Source organism: Anopheles darlingi, chromosome 3 (assembly GCF_943734745.1).
Source record: "Anopheles darlingi chromosome 3, idAnoDarlMG_H_01, whole genome shotgun sequence".
Taxonomy (NCBI): Eukaryota; Metazoa; Arthropoda; class Insecta; order Diptera; family Culicidae; genus Anopheles; species Anopheles darlingi.
Genome location: NC_064875.1, coordinates 64,975,624 through 64,998,123, shown reverse-complemented (window position 1 = coordinate 64,998,123; position 22,500 = coordinate 64,975,624). Strand labels below are relative to the sequence as shown.

The following is a 22,500-nucleotide window of genomic DNA, read 5'->3' as shown; positions in this document are numbered from 1 at the left end:
GTGGTCCGTGGTCCGTGGTGTGCCGTGAGGGCATGTTAGGTGGATCGACATCCTTGGACCATCGCAAAACGCTGGAGACGCAACGTCGAGATTCCTCCTTCGTCGCGGTTCGCACAACACTATCGGTTGACGCAATCGCCAAACGCATCCAAGCAGCCCAAGGTCAGGATTCGAGACTCGATTCGGCTTCAACGACTGCTTCGACGTCCGCGACGGCGATATCGAAACGGAACGAAACGGAAGCCACCGATCGGCGAGCTGGCGCGGCCATAAATGTTACGACACGTCGTTACAAAATATCTAAAATGTTATTAAAAGCTAATCTGCTTACGAAGGAAGCTCTGGCAGCTACCGTGCGATTCGTCTGTGTGTGTGTGTGATCGAGGAGCAGCATCAGCTGTGGCTTACTGTCATCGACCACCGACTACTGACGTTGGCGCTCGTTTATGCCAGTTTAGGACCGGCAGCGCTGCTGGGCCCGGGGATTCAATAAAAGATCCGGTCGGCATGCAAGGAAGTCCGTAATACGATACGATACGATCACCGTCTTTATGACACTTTGTGGGCTTTGTGAACGAGCGTTTCTGTATGGAGCCTCCTCGGTAGAACGATTAGGAAGATGGTTAGTGGCCGTCCGCAAAAGGGCACGTCATACACACACACAGACACGCGGCACCTTTATTGGCCAGTGGACGGTGCTGCAGGTTCCATAAAGTGATCGCGCGATGACGCGGAAATACAACTGGAGCGGTGGCCGCGCCTGCGGTCATAAATCAATAAATTCATAAATTTATCAATCCCCGGCAGCCAGCATACAGCAACACTGCACCGCGCACACCATCGCACATTCGCCACCAATCATTGAGATGCAAATAGGAATGGATTTATCATCGTGAAGATCCCACATCTGGGTGCTGCGGTGCGGATCACTTACCACCCAACCTGGCGGGAGGCGGGAGTGGGGAGGGCGAGGGCGAAAAAAAAACCGGTCCAGGACGAAAGACGACGGACAAAGGCACACCTGGGAGGGGGGCACGGAAACCGGCAAAACGGATCGAAAGGAATCAAAACGCAAATGGGACGCGTTTCTCAAGTTCGCACTCCGCGGTGCCGGTTCGCGGAGACGTTCGAGACGTTCCCAGGCCGTTCCTTCTCCTCGTCGGGCGGCTTGGCGGTGCCAAAAACCGCGCCACTCGCTGTCGCCGTCGGTCACCACGGGGAGGCGGGGGCCGGACAGTGCCGCGGTCCTCAATTTGAATAATATGGTCCCGGCTAGGGGCGCGCGCGAGGGCGCACACATCCCAAACCCGAGGTGGAATAAATATGAAAACCGATTATCGTACTCCCAGAGCGCGCATCTTCTGCGCGGATCGGCGGCGATCGCTGCGTATGACGCTGGGATCAAAGTCGCTGCTCCGATCGTTGACGATCAAAAGCGTGCGTTTGCGTAAGAACCTACCTGGCTGTCGCTGTCCGATCCGGCGTGTTCTCACAGGCACAATGGGACACGCCGGTGGCCAAAAGTCTCGAAAGTGATGAAGCGATCGAGGAGCGTCGCAAGCGCAACGTCACACTGTTCAACCTTGGCCACGGTAAAACAAAATAAGAAATCTCCTTTCTTCAACCCCTCCAAAGTCATAGCGAGAGACTTGGGGCGCGCGCGCGCGCACGCCCCGGGTCTCGGGTCCGGACCGAACGGACGACCAGATATTATCTAAATTTATCGGTAATCGTCACAATAACTTGGCCCGATGGTCCATAACTGTCACGGGACAAGGTGTAGAAAGCCGACCCGCGTAAATAAACGCGGTCGGGGGTCCAGTCCCGGGGTTTCGTTCGATCGGAGTCGTAGTCGGAGTCGTAGTCCAATCGTGGAACCCACCAAAATCCTCGGTGGAACGTTATTAACTCATAAAGCCGCAGTCCACGTCCTCCTCGACGTTTTGGGGAAATCGGGAACGGTGCGTTGCTTCGAACCAGAGCGTCCGATGCGATTGAAGGGCCGCCCTTGTGCCCTTTCCGATGCTCGTAAGTCGAATTCGAAATTTGGAACAAAAGGACAACGACGACGACGACGACGACGAGCACGACGATAACGGCTTACGTTGAGACACGGAAGGGGGAAGCTTTTAAAAAATCGGCCAGATATTTGTATCAATCAGTGGACCACATTTTGCGCTCGGCCCTTCCTCCGCGTCCGCTCGCCGGCACACCGATTGAGATCTTCGTCCGAGATCCGACCGGCGAGTGGCCGGGCCGCTTATCGATTACGACTATCGCCCAGCAGGTGTCGTTGGGGGTTTTTTGGGAGAGGGAGCAAGAGAGAAGGTCCCCAACTGATCGAGAGGAAGTAATTAGATTGAAAAATGATCGTGATGAGATCGGACGAGATCACGGGCGTGCGGTGGCCTCTCGCGCGAGCGGCGATCACGATTATGGAGGATTATGGAGATCCGGATGAACCGGATCGCGTTGCGGAGGAAGATGAGGTGACAAGTGACAAAATGATTTAATTTGGATGTTTTTCATGCATATGAGCGAATGGCGGGCGGGCTTTGAGGTGGAACCGCTACGTGGCGAGTCCCATCCCGTGCGCTTGGGTGCAGACGTGAGAACCGAATCGTCGGCGAGTGGACGAGGTAGCGCATTAACCGATCGCAGATCGATAATTTCTGATTTTACGGTTATTCCCGCGGTTCGGCCACGAAGCGGTGTTCGAAAGTGAGCCATTTTTGGGGGGGAAATTTCTCTTTCGAGGACGCTGCGACGCGAGTTCCTCGGGTAGTTTCGGTGGCTGGGTCGATCGTGGAGAGCGGGAAAACCTCCATATTGGAATAGAAGGTTGATTGATGAACGTTTCGGTGGTTTGGTTAGAAATTACTTCATAACACTGGCAGCTCGCCTCGCCAAAGGTTAGCCAGGTAAGATGGTTTCAAACCTTTACCGGCTAGCCATGGCCAGCACACACACACACACACTCGGTAGCCGGTGTTCAAGTGGCAGCTCAAGAAAAAAAAACAGATACAAAAAAACCGCGTTCCAGCGATGTGCTTGTGGAAGATGGTACCTGTCCTGAGCGGTGGGGGGGGGGGGGGTTCGGTCGCAGAGAGGGGTGCAGCGGTGTGTCTTAAGATGTCGGCCGCGTAATGTGCGTAACGCGCAACCCGGGCGCAATGCCGCAGCGCATTAGTGGTAATTAAGTAAATCCGCCGAGCCGAGCAGCGCTCATAACCTCACTTTGCGCGTCAGTTCGCTCTTCGGGCGTTAAATACCTTGACGCGCCCTGGCTTCTGTTTTAAGGGAGTGCAAGAAAGGGAGCGTGAGAGAGAGAGGAAGGGAGGCTAAGCTAAGGCGAAAGCGAAACTCCAGAAGCCACCCGAAAAAAAAGAAAAAAAACGGTTCAAAAGGCCCCAAACGGCTCCACACGGCCGACCATCGATCGAGGATCATTAGCGATGACCGGGGGGTTGACGCAGACGCAGTAACCGGTCTATTGGTATCCGAAGGTTGCTGCGATTACCACAACACCAGCAGCACGAGCGCACAGCAGCAAGCGGTGTACGTGGATAGACCTTCCTCGGTTAAGGCGAGAGGATTACTGCGATTGCGCGCACTGGACCGGACCACTGGGTCTGGACTGGTGATGATTGGTGTGGCGCCGGCGCACTAATCGATCGACCTGTGATAATGTGCGCCCGGTGAATCGATGAAAGCGAAACACCTGGCCAGGTCCAGGTCGCACGATACTTTTGCTTTCCATCCATCCTTCCGTCCATGCCGTCCTCCTTGTCCTGACAGCCCAACGCACTCTACGTCATAACCGGATTCGCACATGACGGGCCACAATCATTAATCAAAAGCCTTTTGTTTTTCGCTCGCAAACTCCGCAAAGTGCTGACTCGGACACTTCTCCCCCTCCCGGGGTTGAAACATTATTTATCTTTCACCAGCGGCCGGACAGTGTGGCAGGATTTTTGGGGGTGCGCGGTGAGGGAACAGAAATTGTGGCACCTCGATGTTCATCCGATCCACCGGCAACGACTAACTTATTAGGAAGTCGCGGCCTGGCCTCGGCGTCACCGACACCTGATCGATTAGAGGAGAAAGGTGAGAAAGAGAGAAAGAGAGAGAGATTGGAAGAGGAGAAGACTGCCACCCGCAGTGTCGAGGCTCATTTGGTTGGCGCCCGCAAGTCGTTGGCGTCGTCGTCGATCGATCGCTGGTTGGAAGATGCTTTGCTTGGCTGCTTGTGGACCACAACCGGGAACCGGGGAAGGGTTGACCATTCGCGAGGCGAAGGCGTGTGAACGTGACAAGTACGACGACAGTTTTATTGCTCCCTGTCGCTGAGATTTATCTGATTACATTAGGCCATTTCTTTCGCGTTCGCCACCGCACCGACCGCGGATCATCATCAACGCGGAGCTTGTTGCTGCTGCTGCTGCTGTTGCTGCATGCCACCTGGAGTCACCCGGGGGGCCGGGGGGCCGGGGGCGAATCGTGTGCAAACGCGCAAACGGAAGAAGAACACGATATCGCGCGCGCGCGCGACCTCAGAATGATCGACGACGACGAATCGGTTTTCGGGAGAGGGGTTTTATTTTATTTTTTTTATTTACCCCTTCCGACCGTCCACCGTTTGATGATCGACAACATAAACAATAAACCGATGGTCGAACATGTCAATAAAGACGTGTGCTGGTGTTTGTTTTCGTTGACTGCTGAAGGCGAAAAGTACCAGCGTTCGATTGACACGAATTTTTGGAGGTTTTTTTTTAAATGTTTTTCCTTCTCGTGCCTCGGCCTAGACCAAGGAGCAGTAGCAGCAGCAGCAGCAGCAGCAGCAGCAGCAGCAGCAGCAGAGTGGAGGCGGAAATTGGCAACCGGTGTTTTGTACGGAAGGTGTCACGATGATAGATAACGCCACGCGGTCGGTTGGACGAATCGAATAGCACCAGGAAGGCGCATTTGAGGCGACCTCGAACCTGAGATGATGGAACCCTTGGGGGGGAAGATGGATGGCGAAGAGTCGTCCGCATGTTTATCCGTTTTGTCGTTCCCTTTCTCCTCGGGATGTGGTCTGTTGGTTTGGACCGGGATTTGGAAATCGAAGATTCAAACACATAAACCGAATGGTGGATGGTAGATGATGACGGTGATCAATCGAAGTAGTTAAAACTGTTGCTCCGCGAGGGACATCCATCATCAGCGGAACATGACATCGGTTCAACGATACACACACACACACACACACACACACACACACACACACGGACACGGACACTCTCTTTCTTTTTCGCCGTTTTGATGATAACCTAATCACGGAACTAGGCAGTAGCTTCCAGAAGTTGTCTGGTCCACATAATGGTCCCTGCTTAACGGACAAGCACAATGCCGGTGACGGTTATCATATGTTTTATGTGTTCGCGCACATAAACGTATACACACCGAGGCCCTAGGGATAACATGCAAGGAACAAATAAGCGAAAGGGGGCGCGATCCCTCTCTGTAAGCCTTGAGTCTAGTGGATGCGAAGTCATTCCCGGCCGATCGAAGGACCGACCAACCGCAACTAACCAATACAAGCGGCGGTTCCCGGGGGTTTTGTTTCTAATACGAAAATAATAAATAATAAATTTGCTCCCCCCTCAAACGCCCCTCGAATCTCGGCGTGCAACAGATTGCGCTGTCACGGTGAGTGAGGAGCTTGATGATGATGGCGGTAGAGGCACACCAGCAAGTAAGCAGCTGTTAATGTGCTTATGACAGTGCCATTTCCGGTGTTTTCCTCCACACTCGCTCTTTCCCTCTTCCGGGTGCTCTCAAGAGCCGCCGCAAAGACAAGGACGCACAAAACAATAACAAATGATGATGCTCTCACCCCTCTTTAGGTCGCATTTTCCCCCCCAAGACCTAGCGGGTTTGTGCACCCTGAGAGCGCGTGAAAAATGGCGCCATTCCTGGTCGTCGTGCTGCCAGGTCACCGCTCTTGACCTTTTCTCCCCTCGTTCTGGCTACCATTGCAGAGATTTGATCGATGGTATGGGCCCCTTGGGATCCTGGGCAGGGATGTCTCTACCAGCCAACGATCAAACGCCGGTTTTAACCGTTTGACTTTAGCAGAAAACGACACACAGAGGGACACACACACCGCAAAGGCAGCGGCAAATAAAAATGGACTGAGTCCCTCCGTCGGGAAGTTGATTGCAGATATTCCGGTGCTACTGTTTGTGAAATTTGCTCAGTTCTGTGTTTGTGAAAGTGTTTCTGTTACCCTCTGAGCATCTTGTTCTTGTTCGCGAACGCAACACAGAAGGACACAACACAACAAGACATGCTCGATCCCGAAGCTTCTGTCTCGGTTGCTAATTAGAAGTCCTTTAGCTCTAGGGAGAAGATGTCCCTTTCGGAGCATCGTCGGCTACTTGGATCTACGGTCATCTCTACAAAAGCCTCTCCTCACCGAATCGATCAAAGCACTCGTCATCATCTGCACACAATGGCGCTCCTAATTTCGTCCTTTTCGTCCGGCAAAACTTGATGTTGTTTCTTCCTTTTTTTCCCATTTATTAAATGTTCAATTCGCTTGCTTCTGTCTCTCCATCCATTTGCAGACCGAGCTGCGGATATGTACCGCCTGCGGGGAACCGATCGCCGATAAGTATCTCTTCGATATCGACGGTTGCGCCTGGCACGGTTCCTGTCTCCGGTGTTCCGTCTGCCTGACGCTGCTCGAGCGGCAACCTTCGTGCTACTTCCGCGACCGCCACGTCTACTGCCGGGCGGACTATGCCAAGTAAGTTCTCGTACGACGAAAATCGATCGAATGCTGGTGCTGCCGGGCGGTGCCGAGCGGAGGTCACTCTTGTGTACCCCTTATACCGCATTCACTCGCAACTCCGGCTCCTGGGGCTCTCTCTCTCTGTCTCTCTTTCTCGCTCGAAATAATTCCTACCGTACCATACCGATCGGCGATCGGAACAAGTTGGCCACTTTTCTAGCTAATAAATTGACGTACTGGTCCAGCGTCCAGTGCGTCCAGCGACCGCGGCGACCACCTCCAAGACGCCGACGACGATCACCGCGATCACTTTAGAGCAAAGTAGAGTCGGCGTGCGAGCTGCGGCGTGCTAATAGAACGGGATGATTAATGTATCGTGGCGCGGGACGGTGACGGCAATGTCGTGCCGCGACTGACTCCCCTGAGTTCCCCCCCCCCCCCATCCCCCCCCTACCTTTCCACCCCATCGAGCAAGTCGCTTGAAGTCTTGTTTACATATAATTAAGATTTAACCCGTTGGGAATTAAAATATTACACACGTACCGAGCACTCTCTCTCTCTCTTCCTCTCTCTCTGTTCCTCGCTCTATGATGAAGCCAAGATGGGAACGCTCACAAAATCCGGAGGGAAATGCGAAGAAAAGCCCGCAACGCACCAGCATCCGCATCGCGGGCATGTATTAGGGATACATTAATAATCATAAAAAACGATCGATCGCCACCACGGTGAAGGCGAACTGTCAATCATCCAACCGAAAGCCTCGAAGGCACAAGGGCCGGTGGACAAGGGGAGGGACGGGCCCGGGTCCGGGCCCGGTCAGCGATCCTTCGAACGTGCCTTGTTCGTTCGCGAACTCCGCGTCCACGCTCTCGCTCATATTTCACGTCGCTTGGCCAGCACGGCCAGCACGGATTCCAAGCCACCAGCCACCAGGTACCAGGCACCGGACACCAGGCACCATTGCCAGGAATGAGGGTGCTACGCGGTTGGCCAAAAAGTGAGATATTTCTATCAATAATTCAAACGCCACCCCTGGCCACCACCACCACCACAATGGGAGCACCGGGCGCTCGCTCGTTGTGTCCGGGAATCGGGAAACATCGAATAGTGGAAAAGGTAAATAAGAAGCTGGCCGCCGCCGCCGCCGCCGCCGCCGCCGCCGCCGCCGCCGCAAAAAACCCCGAACCCAACGACCAAAGAAAAGGAGAAAAAACCAAGGGTGGGAGGGGGGTGGAGGGAGAAATGGCCCCGCGAGAAGAGGGAGAAATTAATCATCCCTCGAAAGTGCCCTCCCGGAGTCTGTTCGGGTTTTATGCGTGAAGCGAAGGTGAAATCATTTATTGATATTTCTCCACCGCAGCGCCCGTGTCAATGGGTTGGTCTTCAGTGGAGGGAGGGGAGGATCATGCGGTGCAGTTACCGGATCAGTTACGTTTTTCGGAGGTGTCCAGGGGACACTGCGGACAGAAAACCCCCCGAATGCGATCCGAATCCGCTATGGGGCATTCGAAAAGGGGCAAAGCGAATGAAAGAGTCGCGCGGCCGATGAAGCGACGAACCTGCGCCACGGACTGCGGGAAAATGGATTATTAATCTTCCGCTACCCCTTCCACTGCACAGCACCCCGCACGCACGATGCGCGGGGATTCTTTCGTATTTTTGTTGCTGTTATTTATAGATACCTCTTCCACCCCGCGAACCCTCCCTCCCTTTTTTGTGTGGTTTTTTTTTTCGGGTTTTGAAACGTCTCGCCGATCGGCTCGGTGCCCGGTTTATTCGTGAGCGATGTTTGATGTATATTTATGTTTTGATCGCGCTCGTGCTCGTGCTCGGATCGCCACGCCACAATCCGGACGTGGCGGTCCGGAGCGCGCCGCGATCGATGAAATGCCGATTGACAAGCAAAAGAGGCTTTCGTCATTGTTGTTGTTTGTCCTTTTTGCCTCTGGCTCGGTGCTCCAAAGGCGGGGCAGCGGGTGACGAGAAGGTGAAGCCTTAAGCCGAGTGACTTTACACTCGCTCGCTCTCGTGCGGTAGGATTATGGATCATTCACTTTGGGGTTTTGTGGAGATCCGTCCGTTATTTCAACATAAAACGTTGCGCTCGATCGAAACATCGCATAACTTGCGCTTGATATAAATAATAATGCGCTGGGAAGCGCTTTAAAGAAAGCTTTAGTAACAGACTGTAAACTGCATCAAATCGATGCACTTGCTTCATATGCACCACTGGGAGCCGCTGCGCTGCGCTTGCCAGAGAATAAGATAAAAAGAGGAAAATTCAAACCTTCAGCTCGGGGTCCAAGGAGGCTGGTACCAGGCCGCGGTACCTGCCGGTTGTGACTTGTTGTGACAGGCGACATTTATTTATATGCGCCAAATGGAATTATTATATCACGACACTTTATCTGACGGGCAACGTCCACCTTCCCCTGGTCCACTAAACGATCTCGAGAACCTCTGCGAAGCGTGCGCCCCGATCGGTGGTAGTGTCGGTCGGTGTCTCGGGCAACTGTCGGATTAGAGTGGACAGAAAACCGGGGAACCAAACACCGTGGCTCTCGGTGGCCGGTCTCTATCTGGAGTAGTATCTCCGTGGAAGGTAGACGCGGTAGACGAGCGGCCGCGGCGCGATACGAGTGGATTTGCGACGGTGTTTGACGCCTGTCAAAACGCATGACAGTCCGTGAGCACCACAAGAAGAGGGTGTGCAAGAGAGACATAGGGCGATGTTAGATTCCAGCCGAGATCCGGTCCTAATCCTCACCACAATTCCGATCCGCGTCCGGCAACCGGCGCCAACTGGCTGGAGCACTCGTGGGGACCAGATGTCTGGTTTGGTCCAGCGAGGGTCCCGGTTTCTAGCAACAGCAGGAGCAGTGGCAGCAAACGGAAGCATCAGCATCGTGTCTTCCCCGGTGATCGTTCATCGGTTTCGACACTCGATTACCGACCTACCGTTGCTTGTCCTGTGTCTCAGACACACACACAAAAAGAAAAAAACCGGAACCGGTACCGAGACGAGACTCACATCGAAGAGGCATCGAAGGGCGCACAGCATTATCATTTTTATCAATTGGCATATTTATCAATTGAGGCCAGGTATCGATGAGGCGAGCGAAGCATTAATAAAACAACGCAACCATAACGCGCATCAATCGTCGCGTCCCGTCCTGTCCGTCCAGCCTTTCCGCGTCCTACACCGGTAACGGGGTGGAAGGGGAGGTGGTTGGTTCAATAAAAAAATAAATCCATCAATCTTGACCATGCCGTGGCATGGCGTGGCGTGGCGTGGCCGCGAAATAAATATTTATAATGTGCAAAATGTGCTCTGACATCGCATATCTGACATCGTAGTGTCAGGAGCTGGAGACGGTGTCCCTGGTACCAGAAGGGGGGAGGGGACCTGAATCCAGAGAGGGGAAGCTTGAAATCTGAGAGCAGCGATCATAATGCTCTTGGCTCGCTGGCTGGCTGGCTGGTTGACACGACACGGGAGCACCAAACAGCAGCAGCAGCAGCAGCAGCAAGTCGTCTGCTATCATCGTCGTGATCGCGAGGTTCTGGATCGGTTCCCCGGGCCACTGCTGTTGTATCCTCGCGCACTCTCTCTCTCTCTCTCTCTCTCTCTCTCTCTCTCTCTCTCCCTCTCTGTAGCATTATGGTCTCGTCTTAAAGAATAAAAATGCGAAGAAGGAGAGAGCGACATTTACCGTCGTAACTGTAATTAAACAAGACATATCGCGCCCTGTTCATCGGGCATCGGCATCGGATTGTCGTGTCTCTCTCTCTCTCTCTCTCGCTCTCTCTCTGTATGTGCGTGTGTCCTCCCGTGGTGCAATTTGTTGCTCGCCAAAGACATCATAATCCCAGTTTTGGGTAAAGAACGTGTCCAGGCATAAATCTATTTTGGTTTAGGCTCATCGAGCACCGCAGCTTCGATGATTCGCGATCAGGAGCAGGTCCTTGGTTTTGCTAGCAGGCCATTGACGTTCTAGCGAGAGCGTCTGATAACCTTTGAAGTGGTGAGTGGTTGCGATAGCGGTTGCTCAGCATCGGATCGCTCGTGTGCTGTGTCGATCATATGATGCTGCGGCAGGTTTTTGTGGTTTTGCAGTGACCGCAGCATTATGTTACGGCCTGTTGCTGCACCTTTCTCGTAAGGGCCACGCAGTACTGTTCCCGGTTGGGTGGCGCATGTTTTGGTGTTTTTTTTCTGTTCCGTGCGAATGCGAGAGAGAGATACGGATCGACCAAGATCGAGAGAGAGAGTGAACGAGACGGGGATAGGGATCTTTAAATTTTTGGCCCCCGAGTAACAGCAGCAGCGGCATGCGAGCGAGCTGTTGGTGTTGTTTTACACCGACCACAACACCGTCAACCCTCTCGGGCTGTGCGACCGCTGCGGTCGTCTCCAACAACGGCAGCAAACCGAACGACTACGCGAGAGTTGACTGATGCATACGGGGTGATAAATGTGTTTGGTGTTGGTGCTACAAACGAGTTTATGATTTATCGCTCGATGGCCCCGGCAGCAGCAACAGCAGCAACATCAAACGGAGGTACGATACCGGGTTCCCCTACTTCTTCTTCTTCTCCTTCTTTGCTCCTCCCTGCGCTGGACCTGCCTTTCGCCAGCATCACCCCGTGCCGGGATGGTTTGACTTCCGTTTGCAAGCCTTGGCCTTATCAACCGAGGGGGGCTGTGCTAACCAGCAGCAGCAGCAGCAACCCTCGTGACAACAGCAGCCAGAGCAGCAACATAACCCCGAAACGAACGCACGCAATGTTACAGCCGCCGCAGCCGCTCGGGACCGGTGGCGCTGATGTAATTGTTAGCCGGACAGTGGACAGGCGCCCGGGTGTGCCGGGTCAGCTTTTAATTGGCAACCGAACGGCCGCCCCGTGTGCGTGTGCGTGTGTGTGATTGCTGGTGTGTTGTTGGTTGTTTTACCATCCGATGGCGGTTTTTTGGGACAAAATTTTTATGCTTGCACCCTGGAAAGGGTAGAGGACACGGGGTGGGGAACAAGGGGGGTCGCAACATGCATCCATCTCGCGGGTCGTTTATCTTCGCGAAACATGACAGCAAACCCGGGGGGGACCCACGTGCTTGGCATTGGCATTCGTACTCGCGATGTCGCGCTTTCGCTTTAACGTGGATTCCTTTCCCCGGGTATGGTGTGTGTGCCAGTGATGCCAGTGCGCTAGTGCCAGTTTCTAGTGAGGGGATTTGATTTTCAATTTCTTCTCTGATAGGGAGGCTATCGCTTGGTTTGACAGTTTGGAACTGCAGAACATAGGAAAAGAAATCTCAATCCAACTTATCGAAGAGACTTTAGATAAGAATAGATAAGCAAAGCAGTCAGGTTGTTGAAATCGGAGCCTGGATATCCAGCACCGGTTGCTATGCTTGTCGATGTGAAGGTAAACGATGTCTGCTAAGATGGCATCGCGCTCCTTATTCGAGCTCATCAGTAAACTGCTCGAATTGAAGAGCTCGCCAAAGAAGCTCATCAGCTACAAATCACGAATGCTAACAGCCCTCATAGGGCGTGTATTGAGCGCATTTACATTGTACATACCAGCAGCGATTCGTTCGCTTCATTGTTGCACTCGCCGGCCTGCCAGAAACTTCTCCAGATCTTAAATCGAACACAAAGCAAAGAACAGGGCAGGCGTCAGGCGATGATCACAAGTAGATAGTCGAGAGTGTGGCCACCGCGACTAGCCACGAGCTGTGCCTTCCCTTCTACATTCCAGGAATGCCGTGTACTTGCACTGCTTTCTAGAATGGAACCGTAACCGTTTGCTACATAGTTGCCTGCTCGAGATCCGCCAAACGCGATTGTCCGTCGCCGCCGCCTCGATCACAGACACAGACTTAGAGATCGACCAGAGTCAGTCTGGCCCACGATGTCCGTCATCCATCACAGCACACCCAACAAAACGTGTGTGTGTGTGGCATTTGGGTGTGCTAAAGCACGATCCGGCATCACTTCTTGTTCCCCCTTTGCACGATAATTCGATCTCGGTGTAATATGCAAATCGCGCAAATCGCGCCGGTAGCCGCACAACGCCCGGAAACGCCACCTTTACCTGGCCCTGCGTGACACATATCTGAGAGCGTGTGCGCGCGCGCTCCTAATGCTTCGTTCGTTCGTTCGTTAACCGCAAAAAACCCGTGGTGTGGCCACACCGTGTCGCGACAATGTCGCGATGTTTTCAGCCTTGTTTCTACCGAGCAGGGCTTCGCTTGCACTCAGGCGGTATTTTTTGGGTTCCTTTTCGGTGTGTGTGTGTGTGTCCTGCTGCCGTGTGTTGTGTGTGACGCCAGGAACAGAAGGAATGGTATAGGCCACTCGCCATCCCGAAAAAAAAAAACGGGAACAAAAACAGACAGAAGTGCGCAGAAGAATTGCCTCCTCGCGTAAGTTATGGAAAACAAGTCGAAGCGTGGCCGCGGGAACAGCAAATGGAACAAGCAAAAGGTGTTGCGAATGACCGCAACCCACAACACAACACCGGTTCAGACACAGTTCCCCCCCGTCCACCACGGGAACCACAAGGCAAAAAGGGTTTGAAAAAGGTCCAGAAAGGGGACTGGGAGGGGTGTCTTGGTTCGAGGTGGTTCAATTAAAATTAAATAAATAACAGACAGAATAAATAAATGAATGAATAAGCGGAAAGCGAAGCCAGTGGTGGTCAGTGAATGAACCGAAACCGGACGGTGCGCGTGTAAAAGCGCAAACCGTTGTCCTTAAGGACAGGCGAAAGGAAGGAGAAGAGAAAGGACCATGGACCAGGCCGGACCAGAGACCAGAGACCAGTGCACACACAGCGGGATCCAATTGTTTCTCCCGCCACCAGACCGTCCTCGGACACCAGCACGGTCGCGACCGCGGTCGCGTAATTAAATTGGGCGTCCCCGGGTGCGACATTCGCCGTGAATGTCGCGTTGATTTCTCCCCGCCGAGGGTTGTAGGCGGTTAATGGGGGTCCTCTTCATCCCTCTTTTCCTTTCTCTGCATCACACACACACACAAAGGCGACGCCGTGTTTCCAAAAACGGAAGCATCACGGACACTACTCCAAACAAGGCCCGGAAGGTGAAGACCGTATCGAAATCGTGGTCTAATATGGTGCCCGCGTGAGCTCGCTACAAATTGTCGATCGCCGATATCGAACCGATGGCTCGTGCTATAGCGACTGAAGTGTCGCGTAAGGCCTCTCGAGCTGGTCGAGATCGTAAGGCCGATGGCCGTGGAAAATATGATTTTTTGATGGCACGCATCCTCACTCTCTCACTTCATCTCTTCTTTTCTCGACAGAACGTTCGGTGCCAAGTGCTCCAAGTGTTGCCGGACGATAGCGGCCTCGGATTGGGTGCGGAAGGCGCGCGATCTCGTCTTTCATCTGGCCTGCTTCTCGTGTGACACTTGCGGTCGGCAGCTCTCGACCGGGGAACAGTTTGCGCTGATCGACGATAAGGTGATGTGCCGGAGCCACTACATGGACACCGTGGACGATGGTTCGAACTCGAGCGATGACGGGTGCAGCAGTAGCGATGGTTACAATAAAAACAAATCGAAACGCGTCCGGACGACGTTCACCGAGGAGCAGCTGCAGGTGCTGCAGGCCAACTTCCAGATCGACAGCAACCCGGACGGGCAGGATCTGGAGCGGATAGCGCAGCTGACCGGGCTGAGCAAGCGGGTTACCCAGGTGTGGTTCCAGAATTCGCGCGCCCGCCAGAAGAAGCATACGCATGGTAAGCATTCGGGGTGGTGGTTGGATTGTAATGATCGATTGATTGATGATCGCTTGTTTTCTTTTTCGTTCTTTTACCATGTTCCAGTTCCACGCGATCACCACAATCCGAATCTGTTCGGTGCGTTACGGCAGGATATGAACAACAATAGTAGCAGCGGCCAGACGAGCCTGGCCGAGTTGAGCGATCATGGCGGGCACGGTGGTATGGGTAAGCATTCCGGCACGATGTTCAACTCGCACGGTAGGTTATCGCTAAAAGGGGGGGGATTATGCCGTCTACTAGAAAATGGGCGCACGAATTCATCCTTCCATTCGTTTTGTCCTTTTGCTCCTTTGCCTTTGCTCCAGTGAATCTCATCAATCTGATGGTGTAACATATGGGAATGCAATCACTGTTGCATGCACCGCTCGACGCAAGTTGCCAAATGGATGATTGCTGTGTCGATGGGAGTCGACGATGAGGGAGAGAGAGAGAGAGAAGAGAGAGAGAATAGGATGGACGTTGCCGCTACGCCAAGCGTTTCCGCAGGATCGTCGATCGACGTGCCGGGCGGATAAATACCAAAGAAAATGGGTCTCTCTAGACCCATTACATTTTCCTACAGAACAGCCGACCCAACAGAAGCAGCGGCGTGGAGATAGTGGCTGTTTAGTTTAGTTGTTTAAGGAATGGCAAATTGTTAATCGGAATCATTTCCTAACGACCACGCGGAGTGGTACCGGAATGTTTGGGAGCTGCTCCTCCAAAATCTAGTGAAATTTGTGAATGTAAATAAGTTATTGCTGTACATTGTGCGACACACTCGATGGCATTCGAATAAAAGCGTCATTAAAAGGTTAAACAGATACGTGCCAAGGTGTGTTACTGAAAGAGCCATAAGCCGATTAATCCGAAATTGTAATTTGATTTAAAAGTGGAAAAAGGTAAGTTGCAGCATATCATCCTGAATAAATATTGTTAATACAGAAAATGCTGGATCTTTAATAGCCAACTAGATGAATCTCTCAAAATCCAAGAATTCTGTATGTTGTTATTTATCAACAATACATACATTTTTTTAAATTGCATCTATATTAAAATTTCTTCCAATCTTCAATACGTGTACACCGAGGAATTACTTGAAGAATAGAAAATATAGTCAGCATGCACAGTCTTTCAACTCATGGAACAGCGATTACTATTTACATACAGAATAGTTTCTAAATTTTAATGACAGGTGTCAAAATTCGCTGTTTGGAACATTTGAAAACGCAGACATGTTTTAGCATATTCCAGAGCTTCTAGCCCTCTAGGGGAGCGAATAATTTCACTGCGTACACCAAATATATTCTATTTGAATATTCAATTGTACTAATGACCGACATCAAACAAATGTTGCGTTTGTTCGAATGCGTCAATATGTAATCCACATTTTAGATCACCACGCGAAACCGAAATTTGGTAATTTGAATCTCAACTCCTTCCTGTACCCCTTGCGCGATATCGTATCACTCCCCACAATGACACACTCCTTTAGCCCTGCGACCTAGTGGTAAACGGTTGTTAATCCCGCGAAACCACCGACCGACCGCGCGACAGATGCATTTGGAGCAGCTCCTCCCCGTTTCCCTTCGCTGATCCGATTACAGGATCCGGGCCGGCACAATGGGATTATCATTTTGTAATCCTGCTCGCAAAGAACGACACACACCTTAGCCCTTGGTCCTCGCAATTTCCTTGGATAGTTTTCCGAGCACGATTTTGGTTGGAAACATTTTCTCCATTTCACTTCGATCGCGTATCCGGACCGGAAGCTCGTCCGTTGATGAAGTTTGCCGTCCGGAATGCCAATTATTTCCTTATTTGCCCGTTGGCCTGTTTGTTCGGTTGTTTGTTTGTTTGTTTGTCTCATTACACCACGAGCCTGTGTCCGTTGTTGATGTGTTCGTGGCCATGGAGGACCATAGTTCGAAGTCGTCTCGAGCACATGGCTGATGATGGCTTCGAGCGAGGGGGCGGTAGTGTTTTTGTGGCAAATAATGCCGTACCGGGAACAGGTTGCTCCCCGGTCCCGTCCCGGTGAACGGCACAGATGGCCGCTCTGTATCAACGGAGAGTAACGGAGGTGACAAGTGTTAATCCTTCGGCAAGGATAAAGCAGAAAAGAGTACAAACGCGGGATTTTTTGTTGTTGTACTTTGGAATCCATTGAGCCAATAGTCGGGAAACAGAGTCGAGTCCATTCACGCGAGTCCAGTCGCATCCGGTCCCTTCTTCTGCACAACACCCTGCAGTACAGCACAGCAGTTTGATGTATGATCTGCTACTGCTCACCAAACGCAGTCCTCTAGCCTCTATCCAGCCTCGTTCGTTGAGTTCGTTGCTCTACTTCATTCAGTCGTCGTTGATGTCGACGACAATCCTGTCGAACCCACGCAGTGCCGCGTCGTCGTCGTCGTCGTCGGTGAAGCGATTTATATGCAACTAATTTAATTAGGAGCAATTTGGCCCCTTTTCAGCGGAGCGTAAATTGCTTACGAATTGGTCTTTTCACAACGCCCGACCACCGGGCGCCAGACGCCAGGACCACGGCCAGGATGAAGGAGTAACACAACCACGGAGGGAGTGCTGCAAGGCAAAAAGGACGTTACACCGAACCTCTTGGTACGTTGGTGAATGCGGGCTGCGAGGATGTTGTTTACGTTGCATGTTTCCGAACCGCGAGCGATCCCGGGGGGTGGATTATAATCCTCCGGAAGCGCTCACACACGGGGAGGAGGGTTGTTGGAATGATCCGAATAGGAAAGCGGAGGACCCAGGAGACACGAGCGCCTAATGCAGTTATTAGTGACGTCTAACGCCTACACGATTTGCGCGACAGGAAACAATCAAACATCGTATCCGGTCTACTGTATTCTAGTCCCGGCATGAGGACGGTGGATCGAAACCGGATACCGGGCCGCCTGGTGCGTCGGTGCGCTCATGGCACGCTTTTTTCTCACTTTGTGGTTACCACCATAGGGGGAGGTGGTAGCTCATCATTCGATGTCCATGCCCCTGCCCTTGATGTTTGGTCACAACTCGCAACTGGAGTGTGTGTGCCCGAGTCGCCCGAGGAATGAAACTGATCACCCATCTGATGGACGATTCGCCCTCAGGTGGAAGCTTATTAACACCGTTCACCATCCGATGATACGAAAGGGCTACGGGTGATCCTTTTTTCGTTGATTTAAAGCAACATTTGTGGGTTTGTTAGGGAAATTATGCTCGTACTGCATCATTGTTCGGTAAAGCTCGGTTTGAAACTGTTTCTGGAGCGCAGCGAGGAGCAATTAATATGTTTCCATACCGTACCGGTTAACAATTCGTGACGAATTTGAACTATTTGTCAATGGGACTCGGTGTTATGGCTATGGGAACTTGCTTTTAGTTGGTTTCTGGTTCTGGAATAAACTCGTACCACATTCGAAAGTACTGAGTGCAAGCACAACAAATTGGGCGTGCCAAATGCTACAGAATGTAATTGTTAGCCAGATTGTGGTGTGATAGATGACAGAACAATTAAGACATCTGTAGGAACATATTCCGTTGCTTCTGGCAACAAGGTAACTACAGAATATGTTTTTTAAATGATATATGAAAACGGGCGAACCGTATGTTTTGGTGTACAGAATATGTGATACGGTAATGAAATCTTAACAAAACAGGTAAAATCATATTTTCTAAACGCATTTGTATTTAAGAATGATACAATTCTCGTATAACAAAATGTTTTCATATACCTGAATGCTCTCTGGCACTTCTTTTATGTGAAATTTATTCTGTTTTCCACGGTTGCCACTAAAAAAAAAACCGGCTTAATTTCCTAAAGTTTCATGTTTTACAGTGAATTAGATTCAGTGTGTATGAATACCACAGCGTAAATTAGAGAGAAAAATGAGTAAATTGCAAGAAAAACAAAATGAAACAGCATGCCGAAATATACAGCACAAATATTTGCGATGCAAGACAATTGCGACAAAAAATGGAATTTACATTTCGGCATCGGCCAAAAACGAGGCTAAACATGTCTGCTCGCTCGTTTGCTTCAATTCTGGACGTGAACCTGAAAGACCCAACACTCCACCTATTGGTCCATTGGTTTACTCGGTCCATCTCAAGTACTCAAGTCAGAATGGACCCAAAATTCACAAAACGAGGCGAAAAAACTCGAAAAATAAAACAGGAACCAGCGACAAAATGTAAAACCAACTCAGGAGGTGCTACCACAACAACACCTTCTCGTTTTCGTCCACCTTTCTGGGTCCCGACTATTTGGCTTTGGACCTTTTCACCGAAAAAGGCGCATTGGACACGGCGCAACGGTTGCTGCAAATCGCTGGTACACAACGTAGACGACCAGCAGCGGCAGCAGCAGCAGTAGGCCTGGACCGTGCTGTCAAGCTGTCAAACGGTAGCCGACTTTAGGATCAGCCGTGCCTGAGGCGTTCTCGTCCCAAAAACCATCATCCGGTCCAGAGTGACATCCATTGATCCATCCATCTCCATCGCGGACCTGCGGACCGCGTGCCGGTCCTCACAGGTAATGGCACCCTACGAAAGGTTTTCGTATGCAGAGCACATACACACACAGGCCTGCGACATTCATAACGCACCACGCCATCCCGATGGTGGCCGGAAGGGCCGGAAGCCGACCTTAAGAGGTTAACCCCTTTTGTGTGTCGCTTTCGCTTGAGATGGTGGTCGGACTGTCCCAAGCCCAAGCCCAAGCCCAAGCCCGAGTGGCCGAGAATATTCGATTTGTATTGGGTTACGAATTCGTCACGCGGGCATCTCCGCGAGAGTCGTCGCAGGCGTTGTTGGTGGCATTGAACGACGCGCGGCGCAGTTATGGAGCTCTGTGGTGGTGGTGGACGATTTGCATCTGAATGGGACACAATTATGCAACACCAAATGACAACGGTAGCCGACGTGTCCTGAAGGCCCCTTTGCAGGCCGGCGAACGGGGAGGCGAATTGTTGCTAAAGATGACTGACGGATCACCACCGACCGTTCCGTCCGTTGAGACAATGCAGGTTGCTTTGTCGGAGTACAGAACTTGCGTGCTACTTCACGTGAGCTAATCTCCATTTGAGTGGCTCCTGAACGTCAGTCCGGTACGGTGAAAAAGCGTCACCAAACACATGTTGGATGCCTTTCTTTTGGCGAGTGAGATGTTCGATGTTAAAGTCCCGTTGACATGTTAAAGATGCTGCGATGGTTTGAAGATCTTCGAACTGGCTTTAAAGAGACATTCTTCCCTCCATAAATTCGGTCTCGTCAGTCGCTCTACGGTCAGGACACTCCAACAGGCCAGAGTGGATTGGTAGCCGTACGCGGTACATGAAAACTAGAGACATAGTAGCATAAACCCCTCGTTGCGGCGGACTTGCGCACGAACAAAACCCAACCGTCGTCGTCGTTGACGTCGTCGTGCGGTACATAAATCGAAGGGGCGTGTGTTTCTGTTTCTCGGCGCGCGTGAGGGTTAAAGGCCGTGGGGTTGGTATTGCTGACGATGGACGATTTGTACATAATCGAGGGGATGAACTAGTCCCCGGAGTGCCGCTGGTGGTGGTTGCATTGCGTCTCTCTTTGGACTCGTCCGCGGAATGAAGGAGTGAGCAAGTGAGATCGATAGCTAGACATGGATAGACAGTGAGTGAGGGGTGAGGGGATCAAAACACACACATACACTAGATTCCCTGTTGTTTGTTTGTGAAGCGCGCGCGATCGGACCGGCCTAGAACATCTCATCTTAGATCGCTCGCGTCTCGCGCTGGGAATGGAAAGCGATAGAGCAGAGCGAAAGAACCGAGGAGAGAGAGAGATAGAGAGCGCTAGAGCCTAAAAGAGGTAGGGGCCTCTATCTCCCTCGTTGCCCTCACCGAAAGGTCTTTTATGCTGAGCGGCGGTTATGTTGGCAGATGGGCAGATGGGCAAGAACGGGCAGGGCCCGATCTTCGATGCTGCTCTCGCTCTCATCCTAGGCCTACACAGAGCTGGGGCCTGGCTAGGCTAGGATGCTGGTCGGAGGTACCGGAGCATCGCAGTGTCCCTGTCGGTGTTCAGTCGGAGTTTGACCTGCGTCGAAGACGACACGCTTTGTGGACGACGACGCCACGAGTGTGGAAGCAGCAAATCCGGTTCGGTTACTTCGACGTGCTCGTGTTCGAATGGACTGGTATCGTCAGTTGGTGTCGATTGAGTTGAGCTGCTTGGAAGAACGATTTGAGTGAAGGCTGATCAAACACTGGGAGTGTTAAGTTGATGTCGAGAGTGACGTTTTGTGTCGTTTCAAAGTGATTGAGGTGGATATAAGGTTGGTGTTTTGTGGAAGTTACGCGTACAAGTGACAAGCGTATCGTGTATTTGTATGTTTTCTGAGCACTTGCTGGTGAGAAGACGCAGGATTTGGACTGTGTAAAGCGTGGTATTTCGTGGTTTTGTGAACAACTTATCATTTATTATCGTGTCTTCGACTTATTAGCTGATATCGAGGCAATGAAGGTAAGGGTTATAGCCACATTCAAGCTGTAAAATAAGATATCCTTGATTCATGCAATCAACATTGAATTCCTGAACCAATTAAACTGATTGAAGAGTTTGATTTAGTTTACTAATATTCAAGAAGTTCCTGAGTTTTATAATCTGTGTAGAAAGTTGATGCTTCCTCCTATACAATTCTGACAATTGGTTATTGTCACATTCAGTTGGAAATGATGTTATTCGTTGTTAACTACTCTTAATGTGATTATCAATCGGTCTTTTTGTAACTTGTAGACTACTCCTTAATTTTTTTAAAATACGGATGTTAATTCTTTAAAGAACCTAAACGGAAATTTAGTAAAAAGAAGAGAAAGTTTGAATCTTTTGATGGAATGTGTAACTAACGTTCTCGGGACACACACAATCCCTACTCCGACAGACGGAATACAAGGCATGCGGTGGTTGCTCGGAACAGATCACCGATCGTTACATCTTCGAAGTGAACGGTGCCTCCTGGCACGGTTCCTGCCTTCGCTGTAGCGTCTGCTACTGTCCGCTCGAGCGGCAGGCATCCTGTTTCCTTCGCGATGGCGATGTCTATTGCAAAGCCGACTATATCAAGTGAGTATCAAACGGATCCTAGTAACCCTTTTTAGCTCTACTAACTCTTTCGTGTCCTCACCGTCATCGTCCACAGAAAGTTCAAAACGAGCTGCGCCAAGTGTGCCCGCTCGATCTCGGCCACCGATTGGGTGCGCCGGGCACGCGAGTACGTGTTCCATTTGGCGTGCTTCGCTTGCGATTCCTGTGGCCGGCAGCTATCGACCGGCGAACAGTTTGCCATCTGCGAGGATCGAGTCCTCTGCAAGACGCACTACATGGAGCTGATCGATGACGGGACGACATCGAGCGAGGACGGTTGCGATGCGGACGGTAGCGGAAAGGGCAGCAAAACCAAACGCATCCGGACGACGTTCACCGAGGAACAGATTCAGATCCTGCAGGCCAACTTCCAGATCGACAGCAATCCGGATGGGCAGGATCTGGAACGGATCGCGCTAGCTACGGGCTTGAGCAAACGAGTGACGCAGGTTTGGTTCCAGAACTCGCGCGCCCGCCAGAAGAAGCACGTCCACGGTGAGTGTAAGTCTCGGAGAGCAGCAGCATATCGACTTGTTATCCGGACATCTCTTATCCGTCTCGTTTCCTTTTTCCAATTTCCTGTTCAGTTCCCCGAGCTCAGGATCTGTTTAATGGTATGCGGTCGGATCTGAACAACAACAACCACAGCACCAACAGTTGCAGCAGCAGCAACAGCAACGACGGTCCAATGCATCATCTTACGAGTCTGATGCCGGAGGATTGTGTGCTACGAAAGACACCCATCTTCAACTCGCACGGTTTCATCAATCTCGTCGTGTGACGGAACCATGGCCTC

General features: G+C 51.5%; 2 protein-coding genes across 2 annotated transcripts in view; both read left to right on the top strand.

Annotated features, from left to right (window-relative positions):
* LOC125956251 (LIM/homeobox protein Awh-like) overlaps window positions 1-15,378 on the top strand; it is a 25,993-nt gene extending 10,615 nt beyond the window's left edge. Inside the window, exons 2-5 of the mRNA XM_049687927.1 lie at window positions 6,615-6,796; window positions 14,113-14,552; window positions 14,640-14,795; window positions 14,903-15,378. Coding sequence (XP_049543884.1) covers window positions 6,615-6,796; window positions 14,113-14,552; window positions 14,640-14,795; window positions 14,903-14,928 — 804 coding nt within the window. The 3' untranslated portion in view covers window positions 14,929-15,378. The remainder of the gene's footprint in view (window positions 1-6,614; window positions 6,797-14,112; window positions 14,553-14,639; window positions 14,796-14,902) is intronic.
* Window positions 15,379-21,077: 5,699 nt separating this feature from the next.
* Window positions 21,078-22,500, top strand: part of LOC125955705 (LIM/homeobox protein Awh-like) — a 5,454-nt gene continuing 4,031 nt past the window's right edge. Inside the window, exons 1-4 of the mRNA XM_049686848.1 lie at window positions 21,078-21,083; window positions 21,502-21,683; window positions 21,760-22,199; window positions 22,292-22,351. Coding sequence (XP_049542805.1) covers window positions 21,078-21,083; window positions 21,502-21,683; window positions 21,760-22,199; window positions 22,292-22,351 — 688 coding nt within the window. The remainder of the gene's footprint in view (window positions 21,084-21,501; window positions 21,684-21,759; window positions 22,200-22,291; window positions 22,352-22,500) is intronic.